At 36.0% G+C, this 24989-nt stretch overlaps 1 protein-coding gene across 1 annotated transcript in view; it reads right to left on the bottom strand.

The window, feature by feature from the left end:
- The window catches only part of GUCY2C (guanylate cyclase 2C), a 153751-nt gene that overhangs the window by 73975 nt on the left and 54787 nt on the right, over positions 1-24989 (bottom strand). The window contains exon 6 of the mRNA XM_058558715.1: positions 11997-12152. Coding sequence (XP_058414698.1) covers positions 11997-12114 — 118 coding nt within the window. The 5' untranslated portion in view covers positions 12115-12152. The remainder of the gene's footprint in view (positions 1-11996; positions 12153-24989) is intronic.

The raw sequence follows: 24989 nt of genomic DNA, 5'->3' as shown, positions 1-24989 counted from the left end.
GCATAAACCTCGCAAGATAGGAAAGAGTGAAATGATATAGTCAAAGCACTGAAAAAAAAAAAAACCTGCCAACCACGAATACTATACTTGGCATAATTATCCTTTAAAAATAAAGGAGAGAAAAAGTCTTTTCCAGACAAACAAAAACTAAGATAATTCATCATTAGACCTGCCTTATGCAAATGCTTAAGGGAGTTCTTCAACATGCTAAATGATAATGCAAAAGTATATGACAGCATACATCTCACTGGTAAAGATAACCATATAGACAAATACAAAATAAAGTAACACTGCAATCGTGGTGCATAAGTTACATTTAACCCTAATATAAAAGTTAAAAGATAAAGATTTGTTAATGGGTACACAATATAAAAAGAATCACTCCAACTATAAGAACACAAAGTGTGGGGTTAGGGGAGTAAAAGTATAAAATTTCTGTATACAGTTGAAACCAAGTTGTTATCAAGTTAAAATAAATGGGTATAACTACAAGATATTTTATGCAGGCCTTGAACTAACCACAAAGAAAAAACTATAATAGATACAAAAAAATAAATAAACAAAACAAGTCACTATAAAAAAAGTCATCAAATAGCAAAGGAAGGCAGCAAGAGAAGAAGAGAGAGACAAAGCAAGAGCAAAACAGACAGAAACAACAAAACAGCAATAGTAAATCTTCATATAATAATTACTTTAAATGTAAATGGGTTAAACTCACTAATCAAAAGGAATAGAGTGGCAGAATGGATCAAATATGGTCCAGTGATATGTTTTCTACAAGAGATTAATTTTGATTTAAAGATACACATAGGCTGAAAGTGAAAGGATAAAAAATGATATTCCATGAAAATGGTAACCAAAGGAAAGTAAGTGTGGCTATGCTTACATCAGACACATAGACTTTAAGTTAAAAATAGTCACAAGAGACAAAGACATTATATAATGACAAAAGGGTCAATTCAACAGAAAAATATAACAATTATAAACATATATGCACCCAACATGAGAGTACCTAAATATATAAAGCAAATAACAAGAAATCTGTAGGACGAAATTGACAACAATACAATAATAGTAGGGGGCTTCAATACTCCACTTACAATAATAGACAGAACATCCAGACAGAAAATCAATAAGTAAACACTTGACGTGAACAACTGTATAGACCAAATGGACCTAACGGACATATATAGAACTTTTCATCCAACAGCAAAAGAATACACATTTTTCTCAAGTACATGAAGTCCATTCTCCGGGACATATCACATGTTATGTCACAAAACCAGTCTTAATAATTCGAAGAAGATCAAGATCATCCCAAGTATCTTTTCCAACCACAGTGAAATAAAACTAGGAATCAATAACAGCAAGAAAATTGAAAAATTCACAAACATGTGGAAACTAAAACATACTCTCGAACAACTATGGGGTCAAAGTGGACGTCAAAAGAGAACTTAAAAAGTATCTTGAGACAAACAAAAATGAAACCACAAAATACTAAAACTTATGAGATGGAGCAAAAGCAGCACCAAGAGAGAAGTTTATAGTGATGAACATCCACATTACAAAAGAAGAAAGATCTCAAATAAACAACTTAACTTTGTACCTCAAGGAACTAGAAAGAGAAGAACAAACTAAACCCAAATTTAGCAAGTGGAAGGAAATAATAAAGATTAGAGCAGAAATAAGTCAAACAGGGAATAGAAAAACAATAGAAATAAGTCAAACAGGGAATAGAAATACCAACAAAACTAAGAATTGGTTTTCTGAGAAGATAAACAAAATTGACAAACCCTTAACTAGTCTAAGAAAAAAAGAGAGAAGACGCGAATAAATAAAATCAGAAATGAAAGAGTAGACATTAGAACGGATGTCTCAAAAATAAAATGAATCATAAGAGACTATTATAAAAAACTATACACTAACAAACTGGATAACCTAGAAGAATTGGATAAATTTCTGGAAACAGATCCCGGGCATGCACCGACGCACCGCTTCTCCGGCCATGCTGAGGCCATGTCCCAAGTACAGCAACTGAAAGGATGTGCAGCTATGACATACAACTATCTACTGCGGCTTTGGGGGAAAATAAATAAATAAATAAAATCTTTAAAAAAAAAATAAAACGAATCATAAGAGACTATTATAAAAAATTATACACTAACAAACTGGTTAACCTAGAAGAATTGGATAAATTTCTAGAAACATACAGCCCACCAAAAGTGAGTGAAGAAAAATTAGAAAGCCTGAACAGACCAATAACAAATAAAGAGATTGAATCAGTACTCAAAACCTCAACAGCGAAGCCCAGGACCAGATGTCTTTGTGCGTGAATTCCACCAAACATTCAAAGAATTAATACCAATCCTTCTTAAACTCTTTCAAAAAATAGAAGAGGAGGGAACACTTCCAGACTCATTTTATGAGGCCAGCATCATAAAATACCAAAGCCAGATAAAGAGATCAATAAAAGAAAACTACAGGCCAATATCACTGATAAACATAGATGCAAAAATCCTCAATAAAATACTAGAAAACTGAATTCAACAGCACAGTAAAAGGATCATACACCACGATCAAGTGGGATTTATCTCTGAGATGCAAGGATAGTTCAATATATTCAAATCAATGCGATACACCACATTAACAAAATGAAAGGAAAAAAAACACATGATCATCTCAATAGATGCAGAAAAAGCATTTGACAAAGTTCAACACCCATTCATGATGAAAACTCTCAACAAAATAGGTACAGAAGGAACTTACCTCAACACAATAAAGGCCATCTATGAAAATCCCACAGCTAACATCATAATCAATTGAGAAAAACTGAAAGCTTTCCCTCAAAGATCTGGTACAAGGCAAGGATGCTTACTCCTGCCACTTCTTTTCAATCTAGTACTAGAAGTCCTATCCAGAGCAATTAGGCTAGAAAGAGAAAGAAAACACACCCGTAAAAAGAAAATTTCCTTGTATTTCTTCTTTACTCTCACACTACTACCATACTTCACTTCACTTCTGACACCAGATATGTGGGTTTTCCACACATCAAGCAATTATCTGACACCAGCAGAGTGTCCTACAATTTAACTCAATTCTGGCACTGTCTACTTGGAGATAGTGTCAGATCCCACAGGTTAAGGGCTCAGTCCCACAAGTCGGCTACCCCCAACTTCAGATGCCAATGGTAAGTCCCAAGTCATCACTTGTACTCCTGCCCAACTAGCTATAAATTGGGGTTCTCATAACCCCTTGCTTGGGTTCGATAATTTGCTAGAATGATTCACAGAACTCAGGGAAAAACTTACCTTTACCAATTTATTATATAATAAAGGGTACAGATGAACAGCCAGGTTAAAAGATACATAGGGAGAAGTCTGGAAAGGTCCTGAGTGCAGAAGCTCCTGTCTCCATGGAGTCGGGTATACCACATTCTCAGCTTATAGATGTGTTTACCAACACAGAAATTCTCTTAACCCTGTACTTTTGGGATTTTTATGGAGGCTTCATCACATGGGCATTAAGTCAATCTCCAGTTCCTCTCCCCTTCCCAGAGAATGGGGGTTGGGGCAGAAAGTTCCAAGCTTCCAATGATGGCTTGGTCTTTCTGGTGACCAGCCCCCAACCTGAAGCTACTCTGCAACCATAAAGAGTTGCTTCATTAGAACAAAAGACACTCCCGTCACTCAGGAAATTCCAAGGGATTTAGCTCTGTGTCAGGAACCAGGGTCAAAGACCAAATATTAGAACAAATTATGCTCCTGGTGCTCTTATCACTTAGGAAATTATAATAATTTTAAGAGCTCTGTGCTAGGAACCAGGGGGCAAAGACCTATATATATATATATATGTATATATATATTTTTTCTATTGTTTCACAGCATCCAAATCAGAAAGGAAGAAGTAAAATAATCTCTGTTTGTAGAGGACATGATCATATTTCTAGAAAATCCTAAAGACAACAAAAAAACCGTTAGAATTGAAAAAATGAATTCAGTAAAGTTGCAGGATACAAAATCAACATACAAAAATCAGTTGCATTTCTATACACAAACCATGAACTATTTGAAAAGAAAATTAAGAAACAATCCCATTCACAATAGCAACTAAAAGAATGAAATACTTAGGAATAAACATAACCAAAGAGGTGAAAAATTTGTACACTGAAATTATCAAACATTGATGAAGGATATTAAAGAAGACACAACTAAATGGAAAGACATCCCATGTTCATGGATTGGAAGAATTAATATTGTCAAAATGTCCATACTACCCAAAGTGACCTACAGATTCAATGCAATCCCTATCAAAATTCCAATGACATTCTTTAAAGAAATAGAAAAACAATACTAAAATTCATATGTAACCACAAAAGACTCTGAATAGCCAAAGAAATCTTGAGAAAGAACAAAGCTTTCTGAATTCACAATACATTACAAAGCTACAATTATCAAAACGATGTGGTACTGGCATAAAAACATATTTATAGACCAATGGAACAGAATAGAGAGCCCAGAAATAAATCCATGTATCTACGGTCAACTGATTTTTGACAAGGGTGCCAAGAACCTACAATGGGGAAAGGATGTCTCCTCAATAAATGGTGTTGGAAAAATTAGATTTCCACATGCAGAAGAATGAAATTGGAACATTATCTCACATCATATCAAAAAACCAACTCGAAATAGATTAAAGACTTATATGTAAGACCCCAAATTGTAAAACTACTAGAAGAAACAAAGGGAATAAACTCCTTGACATTGGTTTGGACAACGATTTTCTCGGATGTGACACTAAAAGCACAGGCAACAAAAACAAAAATATACAAGTGGGATTGCATCATACTAAAAAAATTCCACATAGGTAAGGAAAGAACAGAGTGAAAAGGCAACCTACGGAATGGGAGAAAATATTTGCAAACCATATTATCTGATAAGGGGTTATCATCCAAAATATATGAGAAACTCCTACCACTCAATAGCAAAAATAATAATAACTTGATTAAAACCTGGGCAGAGGATTGGAACATAGATTTCTCAAAAGAAGACATAAAAATAGCCAAGAGATATATGAAAAGGTGCTCAACATCACTAATCATCAGGGAAATGAAAATCAAAATCACAATGCAATATTACTTCACATCTGTTAGAATGGATATAACTAAAAAGTCAAAAGATAACAATTGTTGGCAAGGATGTGGAGAAAAGGAAACCCTTGTACACTGTTGATGGGAGTAGAAGTTGATATAACCATTATGAAAAACAGTATAGCGGCTCTCAAAAAGTTAAAAATAGAAATACTTTATGATCCAGCAATCCTACTTTTGGGTATACAGTCATGCGTTGCTTAATGACAGGGATACGTTCTGAGAAATGTGTTGTTAGGCGATTTCATCCTTGTACAAACATCATAGAGTGTACTTACACACACCTAAATGGAATAGCCTACTATAACCTAGGCTTATGGAACCACTGTCATATATGTGGTCCGTCATTGACTGAAACATCATTGTGTGGTGCATGACCCATAGCCAAAGAAAATGAATCAGTATCTTGAAGAGATATCTGCACTCCCACGTTCACTGCAGCATTAATCACAATAGCTAAGATGTGGAAACAACCTGAATGTTCATCGATGTGTGAATTGATAGAGAAAATGTGGTGTCTCTCTCTCTCTATATATACATAATGGAATATTATTCAGCTATGAGAAAGAAGGAAATCCTGCCATTTTCAACAACTTGGATAAACTTGGAGGAGACATTATGCTGAGTGAAATAAGCCAGACACAGAAACATAAATATATGACCTCACTTATATGTGGAATCTAAAATAGTCAAACTCACAGAAGCAGAGAGTAGAATGATTTCACAGGGGCTGAGGGGAGAGGGAAACGAGCTGTTGATTATGGAATACAAAGTTCCAGTTATGCAAGATGAATAAGTTCTGGAGATGTAATGTATAGCAATATGACTATAGTTAACAATATTGTATTGTATACGTGAAATATGCTAAGAGGGTAAATCTTAGGCGTTCTTACCACAAAATAAAAAAAAAGAAAATGATAGTTATGTGAGGTGATAGATATGTTAATTAGCTTGATTCACAATGTATACATATATCAAAACATCACATTGTAAACCTTAAACACATACAATTTTTATTTGTCAATTATACCACAATAAAGCTGGGGGTAAAATCTTAAAATTTTGAAAAATAAGTGTTAACTAGCACTAAGCTTTCCCCCAGAAGTAATTCTATTTACAGTTTAAAACCCACTAAATATAATATGTGAATTGCTGACAAATTCAATCAATCAAAGTGGTGGTGACCCTTCAAAAATATTTTTATAAACTCTGAGCTATAGAACTCTTCAGGTAGCTTGAGTGGCCTTCTAGTAACCTTCTATGTCACAGCTGATGACACCTCAGCACTGAGAGTTGCATCCTCCATTTCAGGGCCTACCAAGAAGATGAACTTTCTCAGGACATGACTTGAAGAGATCCTGGGAGTGCTTATGGGAAGTCTGCGTCCAGACCTCCTGGGACAGGACAGGAATTGCCTGGTGTTAACACTCTGGCTCCCTTGATCTAGCCTCCCTGGTTCTACCATTCATCCCAGGTAAAAGAAGAAATGCATTTTGGGTACTCATCAATAGAGAGATTAGTAAAATTGAATGGTACGGTACTTGTGACTCTCATCTTTTTATAGCAGACCAGAACCTGAAGAATAGGCTGGCTCTAGAAATCTACTCAGTTACTGAAAACAACCAGAAATTATGCTTCTCTTACAAGAAGTAGAGGGAAGAAATAGAGTGATAACCAGAAGGGGAAATAGGGTTATAGGAGGATTTTTAAGGGTTATTTATTATTTATTATAGTTATTTAAAAGTTGATCAGAAAGAGCTAGTGGAGAGGAAGAGGTGGCAAATGTGGGAGAGAAGACATAATTAAGTGAGGATGGCTCCAAGAAAATGGATGGCAATGGGATTCCAAACATAGTGGAAAGGAACAAATCTTTTTTATAAGAGGAAGAGCGTGTTGTAGGATAGCTGTAGATTCATGTATATTTCTAGACTTTTGGGCTAGAAGATGAGGTAGTTTGTGCATGATTGTTTAAATTTATCTTCTAAAGAAGGAGATGAGTCATCTGCTGAGAATGAAAGAAGAGCTGGGGTGGTTAGAGGTTTGAGGAGAGAGGAGGGACGTGACAAGTTACTGTGATGAGTGAGAGAAGGGACTGATAAGAGTCTCATCCTAAGGTTGCTGGGCAGGGTGAGATCAGTGGATTAGTGACTGAATTTACTGTGGCCCTCCTCAGCCCAGTTTTATGATTTTCTCCAGCAATGTTCAGCTGCTCAAGAGCAGGTACAGGAAAGTGAATGGTTGGGCTTGTTCAGGTGTGGAGTTTTTCCAGGTAGGTACAATGAAATGACAAATGGATTAAAAAAAAAAAGGAAAGAGTCAAAAGAGTGGAGAGATGGACTACAGAATCTAAACTGAATAAGAATGGAAGTAAAAACAGGAAGGGAGCAAGAGAAAGGCATAAAGAAGAGGCTTGAAGGAAAGGAAGTCCTGGTCAGGTAGAGGCACAGGTGAAAAGGGGATGACTGAAACAAACAAGCATTGGAGGGTAGTGTTTGAATTAGAGGCGTGGATTTTCTGCATTACTGATTTGAGCAGTTCAGGGTGGCTGAGAAAGTGGAAGGAATATGTCTGTGAACCAACGAGTTCAAGGAACTCAGAGTCTAGTCTATTGGACAGGTCACTTATTGGGTATTAAAATCAACCAGATTGATAGCAGGCCCTTGCTGGAGAGGAAGATCCATTCAAGTAATAATAAACAAAGGGGAAAAACCAGGACTTGAGCAATTGACAGTGCTTGACAAAAAGGAATAGAGAGTGTCATGGCTAGATGGTATATGCCTCAAGGAACAGAAGTTGTTTTTTTTTAAAAAAATTTAAATGATGAAGTAGATCATGCATATAAAGGCATATCTGCAATGAATGTATAGAAATTAAAAGAAAAAGAAAATGAACACTCACATACTTACATTATAGCCTGAGATACAAAATATCACTAGGGCCTTTGCACCTCTGTGTAGCCTACCCCTAAGACATCACTCCTCCTACTCCAAACATAGCCAGGAGGTGTAGGGAAGAGTCCATGAAGAGATAAAGAATATTGAGGCATTTGTTGATCATGGCATAGTAGTATGGAGGCAAAAAAATGCTGGAGAAAATATGACACCAAGGGCTCATGTTTGGGTTGATGGTTGATGTGGAATAGGGTGGGTTCAATTCCGGTGTTTCCTGGAAGGAGGACTACACAGGATTCAGCTCTGATCCAGAAGGAAGGCGTTGGGGTTTACGGGGTGCGGTAAGGTGGTGGTGAGTGACTGATAGTGGTCAGGAGCGGGTGTTCCCTGGAGACTTTCAGTGGACGTCAGTAAGAATGGAACACTAGGCTGTAGAGAGGCACATGGCCATCACAAGGGTGATTAACGTTTGCTACAGTTAATGATTTTATATCTTGAACATTTGGGCCAAGCTTGGACTCAAAGCTGACTTTATAACTTAATGTGTTGCTATTCCCACTTCCTGAAGTAGGAGGAAAGAACAGACTGTTTTTGTTTTTTGAAAAATTTGGTCTGGAAATATTGCAAATATGAAAGAAAGCCATGTCAGGGTGTGGATGAGGTAGCCAACTGCCAGGTGCTTCTAATTCAGATCTGAAGACAGAAGGTAGATGCAGTTCTGGGAATCCTCTGATTATAGCATGTAACCAGGAAAAGATTTTCAAATGCAAAGGACCAAGATTCCAGTCCTTCCTGGATCGTTTAAAGCAAAATTTATGTGTCTTCTTTACGTTGTAAAACTCCTAGCATGTAGATCATAATTAAAGGGAGCAGGGTTCTGCTGGGAGAGTTTCAAGGGTCAAAAGCAAATAATGGAACAGCTGAGTTGGCAGATTTCTGCGACACACTCTTCAACAGAACACGAAACCTCTAAAGATATGAGAAAAGAAGGGAAATTACTCCACATGCGAAGGGGCAGCTGAACAAGTCGCCTGCATGTGCCACTGCATTTCAGCAACACTTTGGGTCTCTTTTATCTGCTTCACACCAAGAGCCCCTTCTCACCTTCGGGCCTGCAGGCGCACGCTGCAGGTCTACGCTCTCAGCAGGGTTCGGCTTCCTTCCTCTCCTTATCCCAGTGGAGATGTAAAAACGAGTTTTTCAAAAAGAATTTTACCAACTAATGGAACTAAAACACGCAAGTTTCTTTTTTCTACTAAGCGCAAAGATAGAGACTCTGATCTGAATTTATTGAGGAAAAATGGCTACTGTAAAGTATTTCTCACCAGATTAACTGCAATACACATTGAATATCTGCAGCCAGTGGACACGTGTACTCCTGCTCCCTCCAGTTAAGTCATTTGCTTACCAATGGTCCCTTGTGTTTGTGCCCAAATTTGCAAATTTATTTATTAAATTATGTCCTTAATTAAATGTTATGTAATCTGATAAAATACATATGAAAACTGCTGGAAATCTTAAACAAAGACAAATTACTGAGAAAATTGCTGTGGCAAGACTGTTATGAAACACTGGGGAATAACCAAAAAAAATTTTTTAAAATTCTGCCCTTAGAGAGCTTGTCAATTGCCTTAAAAAGTCAAACACTAAAAATAGTACAAGATATACTAGGGCCATGGTTTACTGAAGAAAGCTGTATCATAGCTCCAATCAGAGGACTCATGCTCAAAGAAAATCCCGTGCCCTGATATCAACTCTGTGATTTTAAGGTATAAATTTTAAGGTATAAATATATAATTTTCAATGATTCTTGCTTTAACTGATTTGTTTTTCCTATGAAGGAAATATTGGTCCTGTTCACATAGGGTAACATAACGCCAGATGCATTCAGGTAACTAAAAGGTCATATGGTTTTGCTGAGTGTTCAGATGGGTTTGTATATGCAAACCTTCTGAGTTAGGCATAGAGAAATACAAATTGCTTTATATAATAAAATAAGGAAAATTTGAAGTCCCCAGGGTCAATCCAGGAAGAAGAGAGAGGGGAAGAGAGATGGAAAGAGGAGCCAATAAGATGGCAAGAGGCTGGGAGCTACATAGAAAGAAATGGCCAGTGAGAAAGGCCTAGTGGGATTGGGGCCGAAGACTTTTAAGAACAGGGAAGTATAAAAGAAATACGAGGTTGCTTGTATTTTCCTTGAGGAAAAGATGCCTTACTTCATCCACACGACAGATATTTATTTAGAACAGCCTCTAACTGTTCTCAGCATTGCAGTTATAGCATGAATGAACAAATTTCTGCCTTCATGATAATTGTATTCTGGTGGGAATATAAAACTGGTTAACTCTTCCCAAACCTTCAGTCAAGTCTATGCCATATACAACTTGCCTGATGTGTGGGATTTAGGGAAAAGTGCCCAGATCTGTGTCTAGAATTGATGGAGTAAGAACAGGAACAGGATGGTTAAATGATTCGCAGAAGCAGGAGTTTTTTTTGGTTTTGTTTTGAGGAAGAAGATTGGCCCTGCACTAACATAGGTTGCCAATCTTCGTCTTTTTCTTTTTTTTTCCCAAAGCCCCAGAACATAGTTGTATATCATAGTCATAGAGTTGTAGGTCTTCTATACGGGATGCTGCCTCGGTGTGGCTTAATGAGCACTGAGTAGGTCCGTGCCCAGGATCCGAACCAGCGTACCCCAAGCTCCCAAAGCAGAACGCATGAACTTTAACTGCTACGCCACTGGGCCAGCCCAGAAGCAGGAGTTTGAAGTCAGAGATGATCATGATAACTTGAGACTTCAGGGTTTGAGAAATATTGGGGAGGGTTTTTGGATCTTCTACAAGTATGCAATGAGATTCAAAGTGATCTTGTTTAGATCACAAGGTAGGGTGACCCTACTGATGCCCGAATCTCTATGGTAAACCAGGGCTGCGTAAATAAATCTAGCACCAGTGCCCGGGGGCTTCAGGCTGACAGACTTGTTTCTTTTCCTTATGATACCTGTTTCCTGGAGTCTTCCCCTCCCCTATTCCAAAAGAAACTCTATTCAATCCTGGAGCAATGTATTCCTCTCCCTCCTTCCCAAGCCCATTTTGTACAGTATTCCTATGTGCTTGGGAAGGGCTGGAGTAGGGGACTGCTACATACTTGCCAGGAGTATTTGGAACTCTGTTAAATTTCCTCGTGACTCTTGGATCAGCTCCTCTGTCCAGGTGGCTGTGTTTATATACTACAGAAGGTAGTGTTGGAGACAGTAGCAATGTATGGTAGCTGTAATAAAGTTCTCTGTGGTCTGGAAATAGCTTTATTTGTTTTCTCTGACCTCCAACACAGCAGAAGGAAATAAGCACAGTCCATTCCCCAGGCTGTCAAAGGGTGGTTAGTTGGGCTGATATTTCAATCCTGATAAAGGAACTCTGTATTTTCCTGTAGTGAAGCCAGATATTACTCTTGTTTTTTTTTTCCCCTCTTGGGGACGCTGAGGGATTACTTCCCCATAGTTATATAAGTTAAAATGACACCTTGGGAAAGAAGGAGAGAAGACAGTCATCTGTTCCCTGACGTGTAAACTCCTCATGAACAGAGTAATTGTCAGTTTTGTTTATCAATGCATCCTGAGCAGGTAGTTGGAAAAGGAGGGCAAACATTTAAAGAACAGAATGGCATACCTTGTGATAAAGAGCACCTTCTTTGAGTTCCGAGAGGTAGTCTGATATTCTTAACCAAAAAACAAAAAGCCAGAAAACATGGAGCTGGATTTGAACCTTGTTTTACCTGTTTGCTAAGCATATGAACTTGGGCAGGTTACCCAAAGTTGCTGATCTTCGGTTTTCTCATTTCTAAAATAAATTTAATTTCTATTCTAGCCAATAAACCTGAGCTGCAACCCTTGTTGGAGTTTGGACATGGGTAAGTGTGCCCGATGATTGGTGGGATTTGCCCAGACAATATCCACTTACCTGGGGCTGAAGAGCCACAGTGGAAGTATTTATTCCCAGGGAAACAGCCAGGCATTGAACTGTAGAGCTTAATTGCCATATTACTCAAATCAGTCTCCACTCCAGCCCATACATGCATGTCTTAGCTCAAGAGAGAAAAAGACCTGGAACAAAAAACTGAAAGAACAACCTGATAAAACACTCAGTAGAATATTATGTCAGAAATATTGTTGTCTAGGGGCCCTCTAACAGGCTCCATCACATAAAGGAGAAGGATGTTGTTCCCTACTTGGTCAAACATTGGCACCCTGCTCTGGCACTTTGAAGGTCCTCCATGGTGGTGTCAGGGCTTCCTGGAGCCATGGCAACACCCAGGGGGGGACTTCAGTATACTAGCAAATTGCACCTGCCAGCAGGCAGAACCCATTGGAGACCCTCATGCTCATTGGGTCCATAGCAGTACTCAGGACAAATAGGCTTATTGGCCAATATTCAAGATACGCCTAGCAACATCTAGAAATATTCACAGGAGCAACAAGTGAAAATTAAGTTACTACTGTTGCTGTGAACTTTGAAGATTCCAGTGTGGGGAAGTTTGGGTTAATTAAATTAGAAAATAGTATTATAAAGTTCCTGTCACATAGTAGGTGCTGAACAACTGTTAGTTATTGTCATTCCCTGATGCTATTCTCTAAATAGCAAAATTGATTACTCCTTCCTTTGTGCCAGTTTTGTCCACAGTTGGTATTTCTTCTCTAAATTTAATTGAAATTTTATTTAATTGAAATTAATTGAAAAATGTATGTATATACCAACTTTATATTAGAAAAGAATGATAGTGGGAAGAAATTTCACTTGTATTTAAGAAATGGTGATATGGCTAGGTGTGATTAAAAAATTATCCCTAAAACAAATATTTGGAATCTACCACAGGAACAAAAGTTCAAACTGCATTTATTTAGATACACTTCTTTATTGTCTGAAGTATATTTACACTGAACCAGAAGAATATATTTGAAAGAAAGAATAGAAGTTCTGAAACTGAGTGGTAGAAATTCCTTTTCACGTTATGTATAAGATTAGGAAAAATTAATTTGTTAAATGCTTAAAACTTAGAAAACTATTTGAAGAGTGAACAAATCTCTGATGAAATAGGATTAGATTTAAAGTGATAAGAAGATCAAGGGGGAAAAAAGTCTTCTTAATCCTTCAAATTGCAAAAACTGGTTGCCCAAAGACACATCATATCAAATGTATTAAATGGAACAACATTCCACACATATCATTTTCCTTTTAAAAATTGAAAGGAGTTTTATAGTTTTTCTATTGGAATAATACATCTATTTTGACTTTGCAGTTGTCTTTTTGTATTTTGGAGCCAAAACCTTTTTCTTTCAAGTCCCAAACATCTTTATAGGCTTTTAAACTCTCAGAGATCTAGACAGTGATGGAATGATCCTGATAAGTAAGGATGTAAAACAGACAGTGAGAAAGAAGCCAAGCCCATTTATAGCTGGAGCCTACAACAACCCTGTGAAATAAAAAGCGAGAGTATTTAAATTAAGGTGTTTGTCAGAGAAGCAGAAGCTAGGAGTCAACAAAACAAAGTACAAAGCTGTAAATTTGTCAGGAAAGAAAATACAATTATACTAAAGATGTGAATGTGGAGGCTAGTGAGAATTCTTGGCAAAACTTTATAGAGAGAAAGCTTTAAGGGTCAATTGAAGCAGAAACATGAAATTAGAAGGAATGATAACAATGCTGCAGGAAGTTTGGATTTTATCATGAGAAAATGGAGGAAGTCAGATCCAGAAGTTTCTGGTGTCAATATTCATATGTATTATTTATTGTTGTATAACTGCCACTCTGGGTGTGTGCTGCTGTTGACGGGAACTTGAATTTAACTTTAAAAAGGTAGGAAGAGATAACAGCAGTTGAGATAACAAGTTTCAAAATCCCCTTGTTCAAATTGAAGGGTTCCTGAAATGGTACACTCAGACAAAGAGAAAAAAATTTCTAAATCAGACATGGTGAGGAAGATTGCTGCGAGGATGAAGAGGGCTGAGACCTAGAATGGAAACTCAGGAAACATTGATAGAGGAAAAAGATGAAAACATCGGGGCCTGAGCTGAGGATAGAGAGATCAACTTCATCAAACCGGCTATGCCTCTTCTGCTGCTAAGTGTTCACGTAATCACATTTACAGCCATAAATATCTGTATGTGAGGCAGGCAATAAACAAAGAAGATATCTATACTTAAAATAGAAGTTATTGGGTTTGAAGATAAGAGCCTGGAAAAATCATAAAAGCATCACTAAAGTGGAGGTGTGAGAAAGCTCAAATGCCATAAAAATTAATATCTGCCATTTATTGAGCACCTACTGGACTTGCCACTCCAACAGTCCCCTTTCTATCCATTCTTTCTCTTCCCAACTGTATTTTGTTTTATTATCTCCATTTTACAGAGGAAGGAAACCCTTTAGGTCCAAGATCACACGGGTGGTAAGTGGTGGAGCCAGGATTTGGATCCGTTTTGCCACATTCCAGAAGCAAAGCTCTTTCTACTCTGAGTCTATTAACACAGACTAGGGGCTGGGAGCTGGCCAGGAGGGCACCAGGGGAGTCACCTGGAGGGCAAGAAATTAAACCAACATAGATAACAAAGAAATAGTTTATGGAAGGAGAATGAGGAAATCTGGAGGGAAATAAGAAAATTTGACACATAAATGTATAAAGGAGTTGTACAAGGATAAAAGACATAGAGCAAAACAGGTGAAGAGAAAAATGGCAAAAACTTGAAAGTGTTTAATTTATAAGTATATAATGATGTGCCACACAAGGCATCTTCTCTAGTTAGCTTTTATGAAAAAAAAATTATAAAAATGGATTCCCAGTAGCTGTTGTAGGGGGGAGAGGAAGTAATTTTCCCTCTACTTTTCTGAGTTCTTAGCTGAGACCCTTGCAATAAAAGACAGATTAACAAAAGAAAAACAAACAGAAGTTTATTAACATGCATACCTTATGAGTAAATGGGAGATACTCAAGGAAAAATGAGTAACTTCTGAGGTAGCTTAGAATTCAGGCTTAAATACTATCTTAACAGAAAAGGGGAGGGTGGATGTAGGCCTCTTAAGGGAGAGTTAATTTTTAGGAAAGATGAAAAGCCCCTTAGAAGAGTAGATGCAGATATGATAGTTGTGACCAAGTTTGTCTGGGTGTGGTGTCAACTTCTAGTTTCCTCTCCTGTGAGAAGAAGCAATCTTCTCTGGTTGATGAAACTCCCTGGGAGGGGATTTATGACAGTTGAGTTCCTTTTGGGGGATCTGTATTTAGGCAGATGAGAGGAGTTCCGAGAAGCCTCCCCTTGCATTTGCTATTTTTCAAGTGCCTATGACTCAAAATACTCAACATACCAAAGCAGCATATTTTGGGGAGGCGTATTCTGCTACACATCACTGTCTACACTTTCTTCCCGCGAGATCTCATCCATGGCTTTATATAATCTCTATATGATGCCTGAACTTAAGTTTACATCTTGAACCCTGATCTCTTCCTGAACTCCAGATTCAAAACTCCAACTATCTTGATATTTCTTTGGGGATGAGGAATAGAAGTCTCAAACATAGCATGTCTAGTACAGAACACTGAATTGCATCCCCTTGTATCTTGCTTCTCTTCCAGTCTTCACCATCCCTGGAAATGGAATCCTCATCCACTCTACTGTTCAATCAAAATATTAGGAGTCATGAGCCAGCCCTGATGGCCTAATGGTTAAAGTTTGGAGCTCTCACCGCTTCAGCGGCCTGGGTTCATTTCTCGGTCGTGGAACCACACCACCCGTCTATCAGTTGCCATGCTCTGGTGGCGGCTCACATAGAAGAACTAGAAGGACTTACAACTAGGATATACAACCATGCACTGGGGCTTTAGGGAGGAAAAAAAAAAAAAGAGGAAGATTGGCAACAGATATTAGCACAGGGTGACTCTTTCCCCGAAAAAAAGAAAAAAAAAAAAAATCCTGGGAGTCGTTCTTGATTCTTTTCTTTCCTTCACCCCCCACATCCAATAGGGAGGCAAATCCTATCAGCTCTCCTGCTACAACATTTCTAAAAGTGGTCCACTCTTTCTGTCTCCATTATTACCAGTGCAGGGGAGGAAGATAATTCATCTACCATCTAGGTCCTTCTGGCTGGCCTAAGAATTAAATTGATATGAGACAGAATAACAGGAGAAAATCAAACAAAGTTTAATAACATGTGTACATGGGAGAAACCCAGGAAAACTGAGTAATTCCAGAATGGCGGAAGCCACCACCTTAATTACCGATGGCGTAGTGGTTGAGTTTTCGCACTCCGCTTCAGCCACCTGGGGTTCTCAGGTTTGGATCCCAGGCACGGACCCATGCATCGCTTATCAAGCCATGCTGTGGCAGGTGTCCCACATATAAAGAGGAAGGTGGGCACTGATGTTAGCCCAGGGCCAATCTCCCTCAGCAAAAAGAGGAGGATTGGCAACAGATGTTAGCTCAGGGCTAATCTTCCTCACAATAAATAAGTAAATAAATAAAGCCAAAGAGACACATTTTGAGGTGGACAGTTCTGATCTCCCACACCACCCTAGTCCAAACCATCATTTCTTGCCTCAGATACTATCAGAGTCTCCTAACTTGGTCCCCCTTCTTCAGCTGCTGTCCTCTTACAATCCATTTCCTACACGACAGCCAAGAGATTTTTTTTAAAAATATTAAACCAGATTATGTACTACTCTTCCTAAAACTCTCAGTGGCTTGCCATTATATTTATTACAATGATGATAATAAACACATACAGTATTTACCAAAGACCAAACGTAATCTAAGTGCTTTATATAAATTAACTCAATCATCATACAAATCTATGATGTCAGTTTCATTATTACCCCTATTTTTCATATGGGGAAACTGAGGCAAGAATGGTTAAATAATTTGTCTGAAGTCATACCCATGTTGAGTGATGGTTTTGGGATTCAAATCTAAGCAATTTGGCTCTAGAGTCTACTTTCTTAAGCAGTACACCAAACTGTCTCCCAACAGAACCTGAATTCATAACTTTACATCAGTAATTCTTAAACCTTTGGATCTCACGGCCTCTTCTCAAAAATTACTGAGGGGCTGGCCCAGTGGCATAGTGACTAAGTGTGCACACTCTGCTTTGGTAGCCTGGGGTTCGCTGGTTCAGACACCAGGCATGGACCTATGCACCACTCATCAAGCCATGCTGTGGCGGTGTCCCATATACAAAATGGAGGAGGATGGGCACAGATGTTAGCTAAGGGCTAATCTTCCTCAGCAAAAAAGAGGAAGATTGGCAACAGATGTTAACTGAGGGCCTATCTTCCTCAACAAAGAAAAAAAATAGAGGAAGATTGGCACAGATGTTAGCTTAGGGACAATCTTCTTCAAGCAAAAAGAGGAAGACTGGCAACAGATGTTAGCCCAGGGTGAAACTTCCTCAGCCAAAAAAAATTACTGAGGAACTCAAGAGCTTTTGTTTATGTGGGTTTAAACTATTGGTATTTATTACATAAAATATCGTAAATTTAAAATTAGATAGATTTAAAATAAAAATAAATTTTCTATATAAAATAGAAAATTTAAAAATGTTTATTATTAGCTAATTCATTTTAAATAATAACATTAAGCCCATTACATGTTAACATAAATATATTTTTATAAAAAATAACTATTTTCTAAAACAAAAAAAAAGTTGATGGGAAGAATGGCATTGTTTTACATTTTTGAAAATCTCCTTGATGTCTTTTTAACAGAAGACAGCTAGATTCTTATATCTACTTTGCATTCAATCTGTTTTAATTTATTATTTTGGTTGAAGTATATGAAGAAAACCTGGTCTCATATAGATACATAGCTGAAGAAAGGGAAGAGTATTTTAACAGCCTTTTCAGATGTTGAGAGATATTCTTTGCTTCTATATTCAAACTTGACAAGTGGTAGTTTCTTAAAGGTTAGTTGCAATTTGAAATCTGGAACCATATCAAGGAACTTTCACACTCTGATATATTAAAAATCTATTGGACTATCTTGCACCTTGAATGAATCTTTCCCACATGCATGATTTTTAACATCATGCATTGGTTAATTTGGAAAATATTGTTTACTGAGTTATGCAGATTTGTCACATGTTAACATGTTTCATTATACAATATCATAATATCACATTTGTTATATCATCATTGATCTTATTAGAAAAGACTTCAAGTATCAAGAAGATGCCAAGCTCATGGTAGCAGATTCAAGTTTTCCAAAATTTTAATTTTCACCTGTATGGTTGAATTTTATCATTGGTAACAAACACTGTCAGTTGTGTCTCTTGAATTGACAGGCTCACTTGGTTTACTTTTTGAGAAAATGTCTGCCAAACACCCAAGTCTGAACAACCATAATCTGTCTTTCAAGTAAAAATGGTTTCCATCAAGAGGTGACTAGTTCAGCTTGCAACTCAACTAATCATACAAATGATATGTGGTGGGTGAAGTATACAATGACTACTAGTATAGTTGGTGCCACTCCTTGATTTGGGCTGAGGTTACAGTAGTTTTACCCACTATTGCTTTTAAACTAGTAACACTAATGTCAACAAAGAGAAGAAAGCAAATAACATTTTAGTATTCTTATGAAGAGTTTGACTTTGCTGACCCCTTGAATTGCCTTGGGGACCCTCACCCAAGGGATCCATGGACCACACTTTGAGAACCACTACTCTACGTGGTAGTCTTGCCGCAGTCTTGCCGCTGTCTTGCCACATTGAAGGTCTCATGTCCTATCACTCTCTCCTTGCTCACAAAGTTCCACCCACTTAAGGGCATTTGCATCAGCTGTTCCCTCTGCCTGCAACTCTGCTTCTTGGTGTCTTCATTTTCATCAGATTTCAGCTCAAATGGCGCCTCCTAGAGGCATTTCTTGTGATCACCCAGTTTAAAGAATATCTCTTTCCTCTAGTCATTCTCTATTACATTACCATTTTATTTTCTTTATAAAATTTATCCTCATTTGATATTATTGTGTTTATTAACTAATTTGCCTCCCACATCAGAATTTAAGCTCTATGATTTCAAGGAATTGAACTGTCTTATTCATTTCTGTATCTTCATTTCCTAAAACAGTATAGTCAAAATTCAATAAATATTTATTGAATAAATGGGTTTTTAAAAGGATCTTGAGGAATTAAAAGAAAAGGTGAAAGTGGCAGTAATTTGAAAAGTACATAGTCTTATAAGGTGGTTTATTATAGTTTTCAATATTAATCTCCTGATGAACATTATCTCCTGACAATTATTTCCCATTTTTAAAACATTATTGTAATCAGACTTTAATATTCTCTCCACAGCAAAATAGAACTTATATTCTTATATTTTCTCCTTCTTATTATTACACTTGGATGAAATGCAAAATATTTTAGGACATAGGTGAAGAAGCTAGAAAGGAAATTAATATAATCCTCCTTATTTGTAAAACAAGAAATGGAATTTCTTCTATAGTGTCTTTAGAGGATAGTGCAAAGGTTAAAATCTATAAATATGACCAATTTGGAGATATTTGACATCTTTAATGTATTGAGTCTTCTTATTCAGGAACATAGCAAGTCCCTTTATTAATGTACCTAAATGAATTTTTCTAGTATCTACACAAGTATATTGTACATTATTTATTATAATTATTCATAACTACTATATATTTATATGTACATATGTTTGTTGTTATTGTAAGTAAACTATAAGTTGTATTTTTAAAATCTCATTGTGGATAGAAATTTAAAATTTTTTATATTGATCTTATATCTGGCAACTTTGCTAAACTCTTATTACATACCAATAATTTATAGATAGATAAAACTAATTTTCTGTAAATGAAAACATATCATTTACTAAATGATTTTTTTCTTTTTTTTTCTCTTTTTATTGTATTGCTTTGAATAGGGGTGGGGAGATTGTGCCTCTTAGTTTGCCTAGGTGGGGAGGTAAGAGAGTTTTTATATTATTATTTCCTCTCCTTTCTTACCTACTATTTTCACCTAAAAGTATATATCTTATGTTTCTTATTTTAAAGGTAATGCTTTTTGACATTTCTACATTAAGTATGGTATTCACTGTAGGGATTTGGTGTTTATTTTATTTTATTTTTTATCATGTTAGTGATATTTTCTTCTATTTTTAGTTTTTCAAGTTTTTAATCATAAAATAATCCTTTAATTTTATCATTTTTCTGCATATATTGAGATGATCAAATGCTTTTTCTACTTCTATTTTTTAATAAGCAAATTATATCAGCATAATTTATCATGTTGAACTATTCTTGGAATAGTTGCATTCCTGGAATAAACCCCATTTGGTCATGATATAGTTATTTTCTTATTTATACATTGCTAGGTTTGGTATGCTAATGTTTCATCTGGCTTTTTGCATCTATGTCTTGAGTGACATTGGTCTGTAATTTACCTTTATAAAATGAGAAAGGACTGCCTTTGTCAGGTTTTGGTGTTAAGGTTGTACAAATCTTATAACATGGGTTGGAGAGTATTGTTTCTTTTTCTCTTCTTTGAAAGTTTGGACAAGATTAGAATCATCTGTTCTCGAATGTTTAGGGAGGGTATGACTTTTTTAAACAAACACAAAATGTAAAAATCACAAGGAGAAACCTAGTTTTTCCTTCCTGCATTAGAATTAAGAACTTCTATTCATCAAGTGCACCATAAAGACACTGAAAATACATTTAAGAAATAATTGTATGTATAATTGCTAAAGGACTAATATGTGCAGATTACCTTAAAACTTCTACAAATCAATAAAAAAATATAAAGATGATCTATATAATTTCATTTTAATAATTGTCCCCCTCTGTCCTGTACCCACCCTATGTAGGTAATAATTTTGATTAATTTCATTTTAACCATCCAGTTTTTTAAACGCACAGATGAATATATATTCTTATTTCACTTCCCTTCTTATCTACTGACATCACTTAATGGCAAAAATCCTAAGAATATTTCCATGTCCCCATATAGAGACCTTCTTCATTCTTATTTTTTAAATAGCTGCATAGTATTTCATCTCATAGATGTTTTATTGTTTATTTAAGTAGTGTCTTATTTTATAAACGTGGATTTTCCCCAGTCTTTGGCTATTACAAACATTGTAACAATGAGTAACCTTGTACACGTTACCTTACAGCTGTATAGGTGTATCTGAGAAACAGATTTCCAGAAGGGAGATATGTGGGTCAGAGGAAATGCAGGCTATAGTTTTAGTGGATACTGGTAGGTTACTCACTTTGACCTTTCGTGTGAAGCACTTCCACCTGTCATGTGTGAGAATAACGTGTGTGTGTTCTTTACACCCCTTCATGCAAAACGTGTTATTAAACTTTTAGACTTTTGGTTATTTAGCAGGTGAGAAATGACATTTCAGTGGAGTTCTAATTACATTGCTCTTATTAAGAGTTATAATAAGAATATTTTTATAAGTTTAAAGACAATTTTCACTAACTACAATTTTAGGGTGACAGTACTTTGAAGACATATCCTGCAGTCTTCTGGCTTCCATTGTTCCTATTAAGAAGTGGTCCGTGTAAGCATGATTCCTTTGTATTTTCTTTCTAGCTGTTTTTAGAGTCTTCTTTTTTTCTTTTGGATTCTACAATTCTACCACAAAGTTTCTAGGTTGATATTTATTTTTATTTATTCTACTTGAGATTCACTGATAATCCTGATTATGAGCACTGGCTTCTTTTATCATTTCTCAATAGTGCCAACTACTAGTTCTTCAAATATTGTCTCATTATTGTTCTCTCTAATCTTTCCTTTTGAAAGCTCTATTAGACAGAGGTATACCTGGTATCACTTTATCTTATATGTTTCTTAATCACTCTCTCATATTGTTTTATTTTTCCCTATCTGTGCTGCATTCTGGATAATTTCTTCAGATTTATTTCCCAGCTTTCAAACTCTTTTTTTCAGCTATGTCAAAGAAGATGCTTAACCTGTCTGCTAAGAGTTTAAATTTAGGAGCTGTATTTTTAATTTCTATAAGTTTTACCTTTTCTTCTAATCTACTAAATAAGTTTTAGTAGTTTATTTTTCCTTCATCATATTTTCAAACCCCCTTTATTTTTTTAAACATAATAAATTCACTTACTCTGTGTTCTGTAACTGCTAAATCCAGTATCTGCAAACTTTGTGGCCTGATTCTGCCATTTGTTTCTTCTGACACTTGTTTATGTGGTTTGTTTTTTTCATGTGTGTGGTTAGTGATTTTCTATTGGTATCTCATTGCCGGGGGGGAATTTTGCTCTGTAACTTTTTTAAAGCTTACATATAAAGTGTATTAACCCAGGGATTATTTTGTATTTGCTTCTGTCAGGTGTCTTGGGGGTACTACTAAGCTGGAACATTTTTAAAAATTGTTCTTACTTTATTATTTTTTTAATTCTGTAGGGGATCAGAATTTGCCACCCCAAAATGTGTCTCTATGGATTAGTTTTAAGAACAAAAGAGTCTGAAAGAAACTTTGACCTTCCTCCTAAATGCCTAAAAGAATTTAAGATAGAAGGTCTGTTCCAGGAAGAAGCCAATACCGTAAGATAACTATAGTATAATATAAACTAGGTGTGGCAGACAGGAAGGCACTGGCAGCCTCACTTTTATCAAAGTTCTCTCTCGGGTCTCATTGTCTATAGATGGCCAGGCAAACATTTGTTTATCCAACATTTGCTTTTTCATCTCCATGTAAATTGCCTTCCTCCCCTTTGACGTCCCAGACCACTACCCCCAACATCCTCCTTTATCTTTAACTGAAGATGATATTTAAGGTAGTGGCTTCCACCATTTTGGCAAGTTACTCAGTTTTCCTGGGTTTCTCCCATGTATACATGTTACTAAACTTTGTTTGATTTTCTCCTGTTATTCTATCTCATGTCAATTTAATTCTTAGACCAGCCAGAAGGACCTAGAGGGTAGACGAATAGTTCTTCCTCTCCTACAATTCACATGCAGTTCTAAGAAATAATATAGGGAGGTCCTGTGGACTCTTTACCCAGTTTATCCAACAGTAACATCTTGCAAATCTATAGTACAAAATTACAACCAGAATATTTACACTGATCAGTCAAGATACATAACATTTCTATCACAACAGGGATCCCTTATGTTGCCCTTTTATAGCCATACCCACTTCTCTCCTGTCACCCCACACCCACCCCATGCTAACCTCCAACAACCACTAATATGTTCTCAATTTCTACATTTTTGTTATTTCAAGAATTTTATATAAATGGAAACATACAATATGTAATCTTTTGGGATTGGCTTTTTTTTCACTGAGCATTATTCTCTGGAGATTACTCCAGGTTGTTGTGTACATCAGTAGTTTATTCTTTTTATTGCTGAGTAGTATTCTGTGGTATAGATGTACCATTGTTTGTTTAACCATTTTTCCATTTAAGGATATCTGGGTTGTTCCAGTTTTGGACTATTACAAATAAAACTTCTATGAACAATCATGTACAGGTTTTTGGGTGGATATAAATTTTCATTTCTCTGGGATAAATGCCAATGAGTACAATTGCCAGGTGGCATGGAAGTTGCATATTTAATTTTTAAGAAACTGTCAAGCTGTTTTCTAGCGTGGCTGTACCATTTTACATTCTCACCAACAATATATTAGTGATCTAGTTTCTCTGCATCCTCACCAGCATTTGATGTTGTCACTATTTTCAATTTTAGCCATTCTAATTAGTGTGTAGTGATAGCCCATTGTGGTTTTAATTTCCATCTCCCTAAATGCTATTGATGTTGAACATCTTTTCATGTGTGTATTTGCTATTTGCATGTCTTCTTTGGTGAAATGTTTGTTTGTATATTTTGCTTGTGATTTAATTGGATTGTCTATTCTTGTATAGTTGAATTTTGGGAGTTCTTTATATATTTTTATATACTATACTTCTGTCAAACATGTGGTTTGCAAACATTTTCCCCAGTCTGCAGTTTACCTTTTCATTCTCTTAAAAAGTCTTTCACGGAAAAAAGTTTTTTAGTTTTGATTAAGTCCAGTTTATAAATTTTCCTTTTATGGATCTTATTTGATTTCTTTCATCAGAGTTTTGTAGTTTTCAGCATACAAGTAACATATGTTTTGTTAGATTTATACCCAAATATTTTATTTTTCAAGTAATTTAATTATAAATGGCATTATATTTTAAATTTTGGTGTCCACATATGTTATTAGTATATAGATATAAAATTGCTTTTTGTATACTGATCTTGGATCATGCAACCTTTCTGAACTCACTTATTAGTTCTAGGATTTTTTTGAGGGGGTAGATTCTTTAAGACTTTTGATATAAACAATCATATCATCCATAAATAGGGACAGATTAATATCTTTCTTTCTGATATGTATGCCTTTTATTTCCCTTTCTTTCCTTATTACACTAGCTAGAACTTCCAGCACTATGTTGAATAAAACTGATGAGAGCAGACATTCTTTCCTTGTTTTCAATCTTGGGGGGAGGGAAAATAATTCAGTCTTTCACCATTAAGTGTAATGTTAATTGTAGTTTTGTTGTAGATAATCTTTATCAAGTTAGAAAGTTCCCCTTTATTCCTCAATGTCTGTGAATTTTTATCCTTAATGGATGTTGAATATTGTCAAATGCTTTTTCTGTATCAATTGATAATATTATGCAATTTTTTGTTGATGTGATAGATTACATTAATTTATTTTCAAATATTGAGCCATCTTTGCTTCCCTGGAATAAATCCCATTTGATTATTGTGTATAATTCTTTTTATATATTGCTGAAATCTATTTGCTAATATTTTGTTAAAGATTTTGCATCTATATTCATGAGGGATATCGGTCTGTAGTTTTCTTTCTTTCTTTTTTTCTTGGTACTGCTTTTGTCTGGTTTTGGTATCAAGATAATACTAGATTTATAAAATGAACTGAGAAGTGTTTCCTCC

This window comes from Diceros bicornis, chromosome 17 (genome assembly GCF_020826845.1).
Source record: "Diceros bicornis minor isolate mBicDic1 chromosome 17, mDicBic1.mat.cur, whole genome shotgun sequence".
Classification (NCBI taxonomy): domain Eukaryota; kingdom Metazoa; phylum Chordata; class Mammalia; order Perissodactyla; family Rhinocerotidae; genus Diceros; species Diceros bicornis.
Note: the sequence above shows the minus strand (reverse complement) of the source record. Positions and strands in the feature narration are given on the sequence as shown.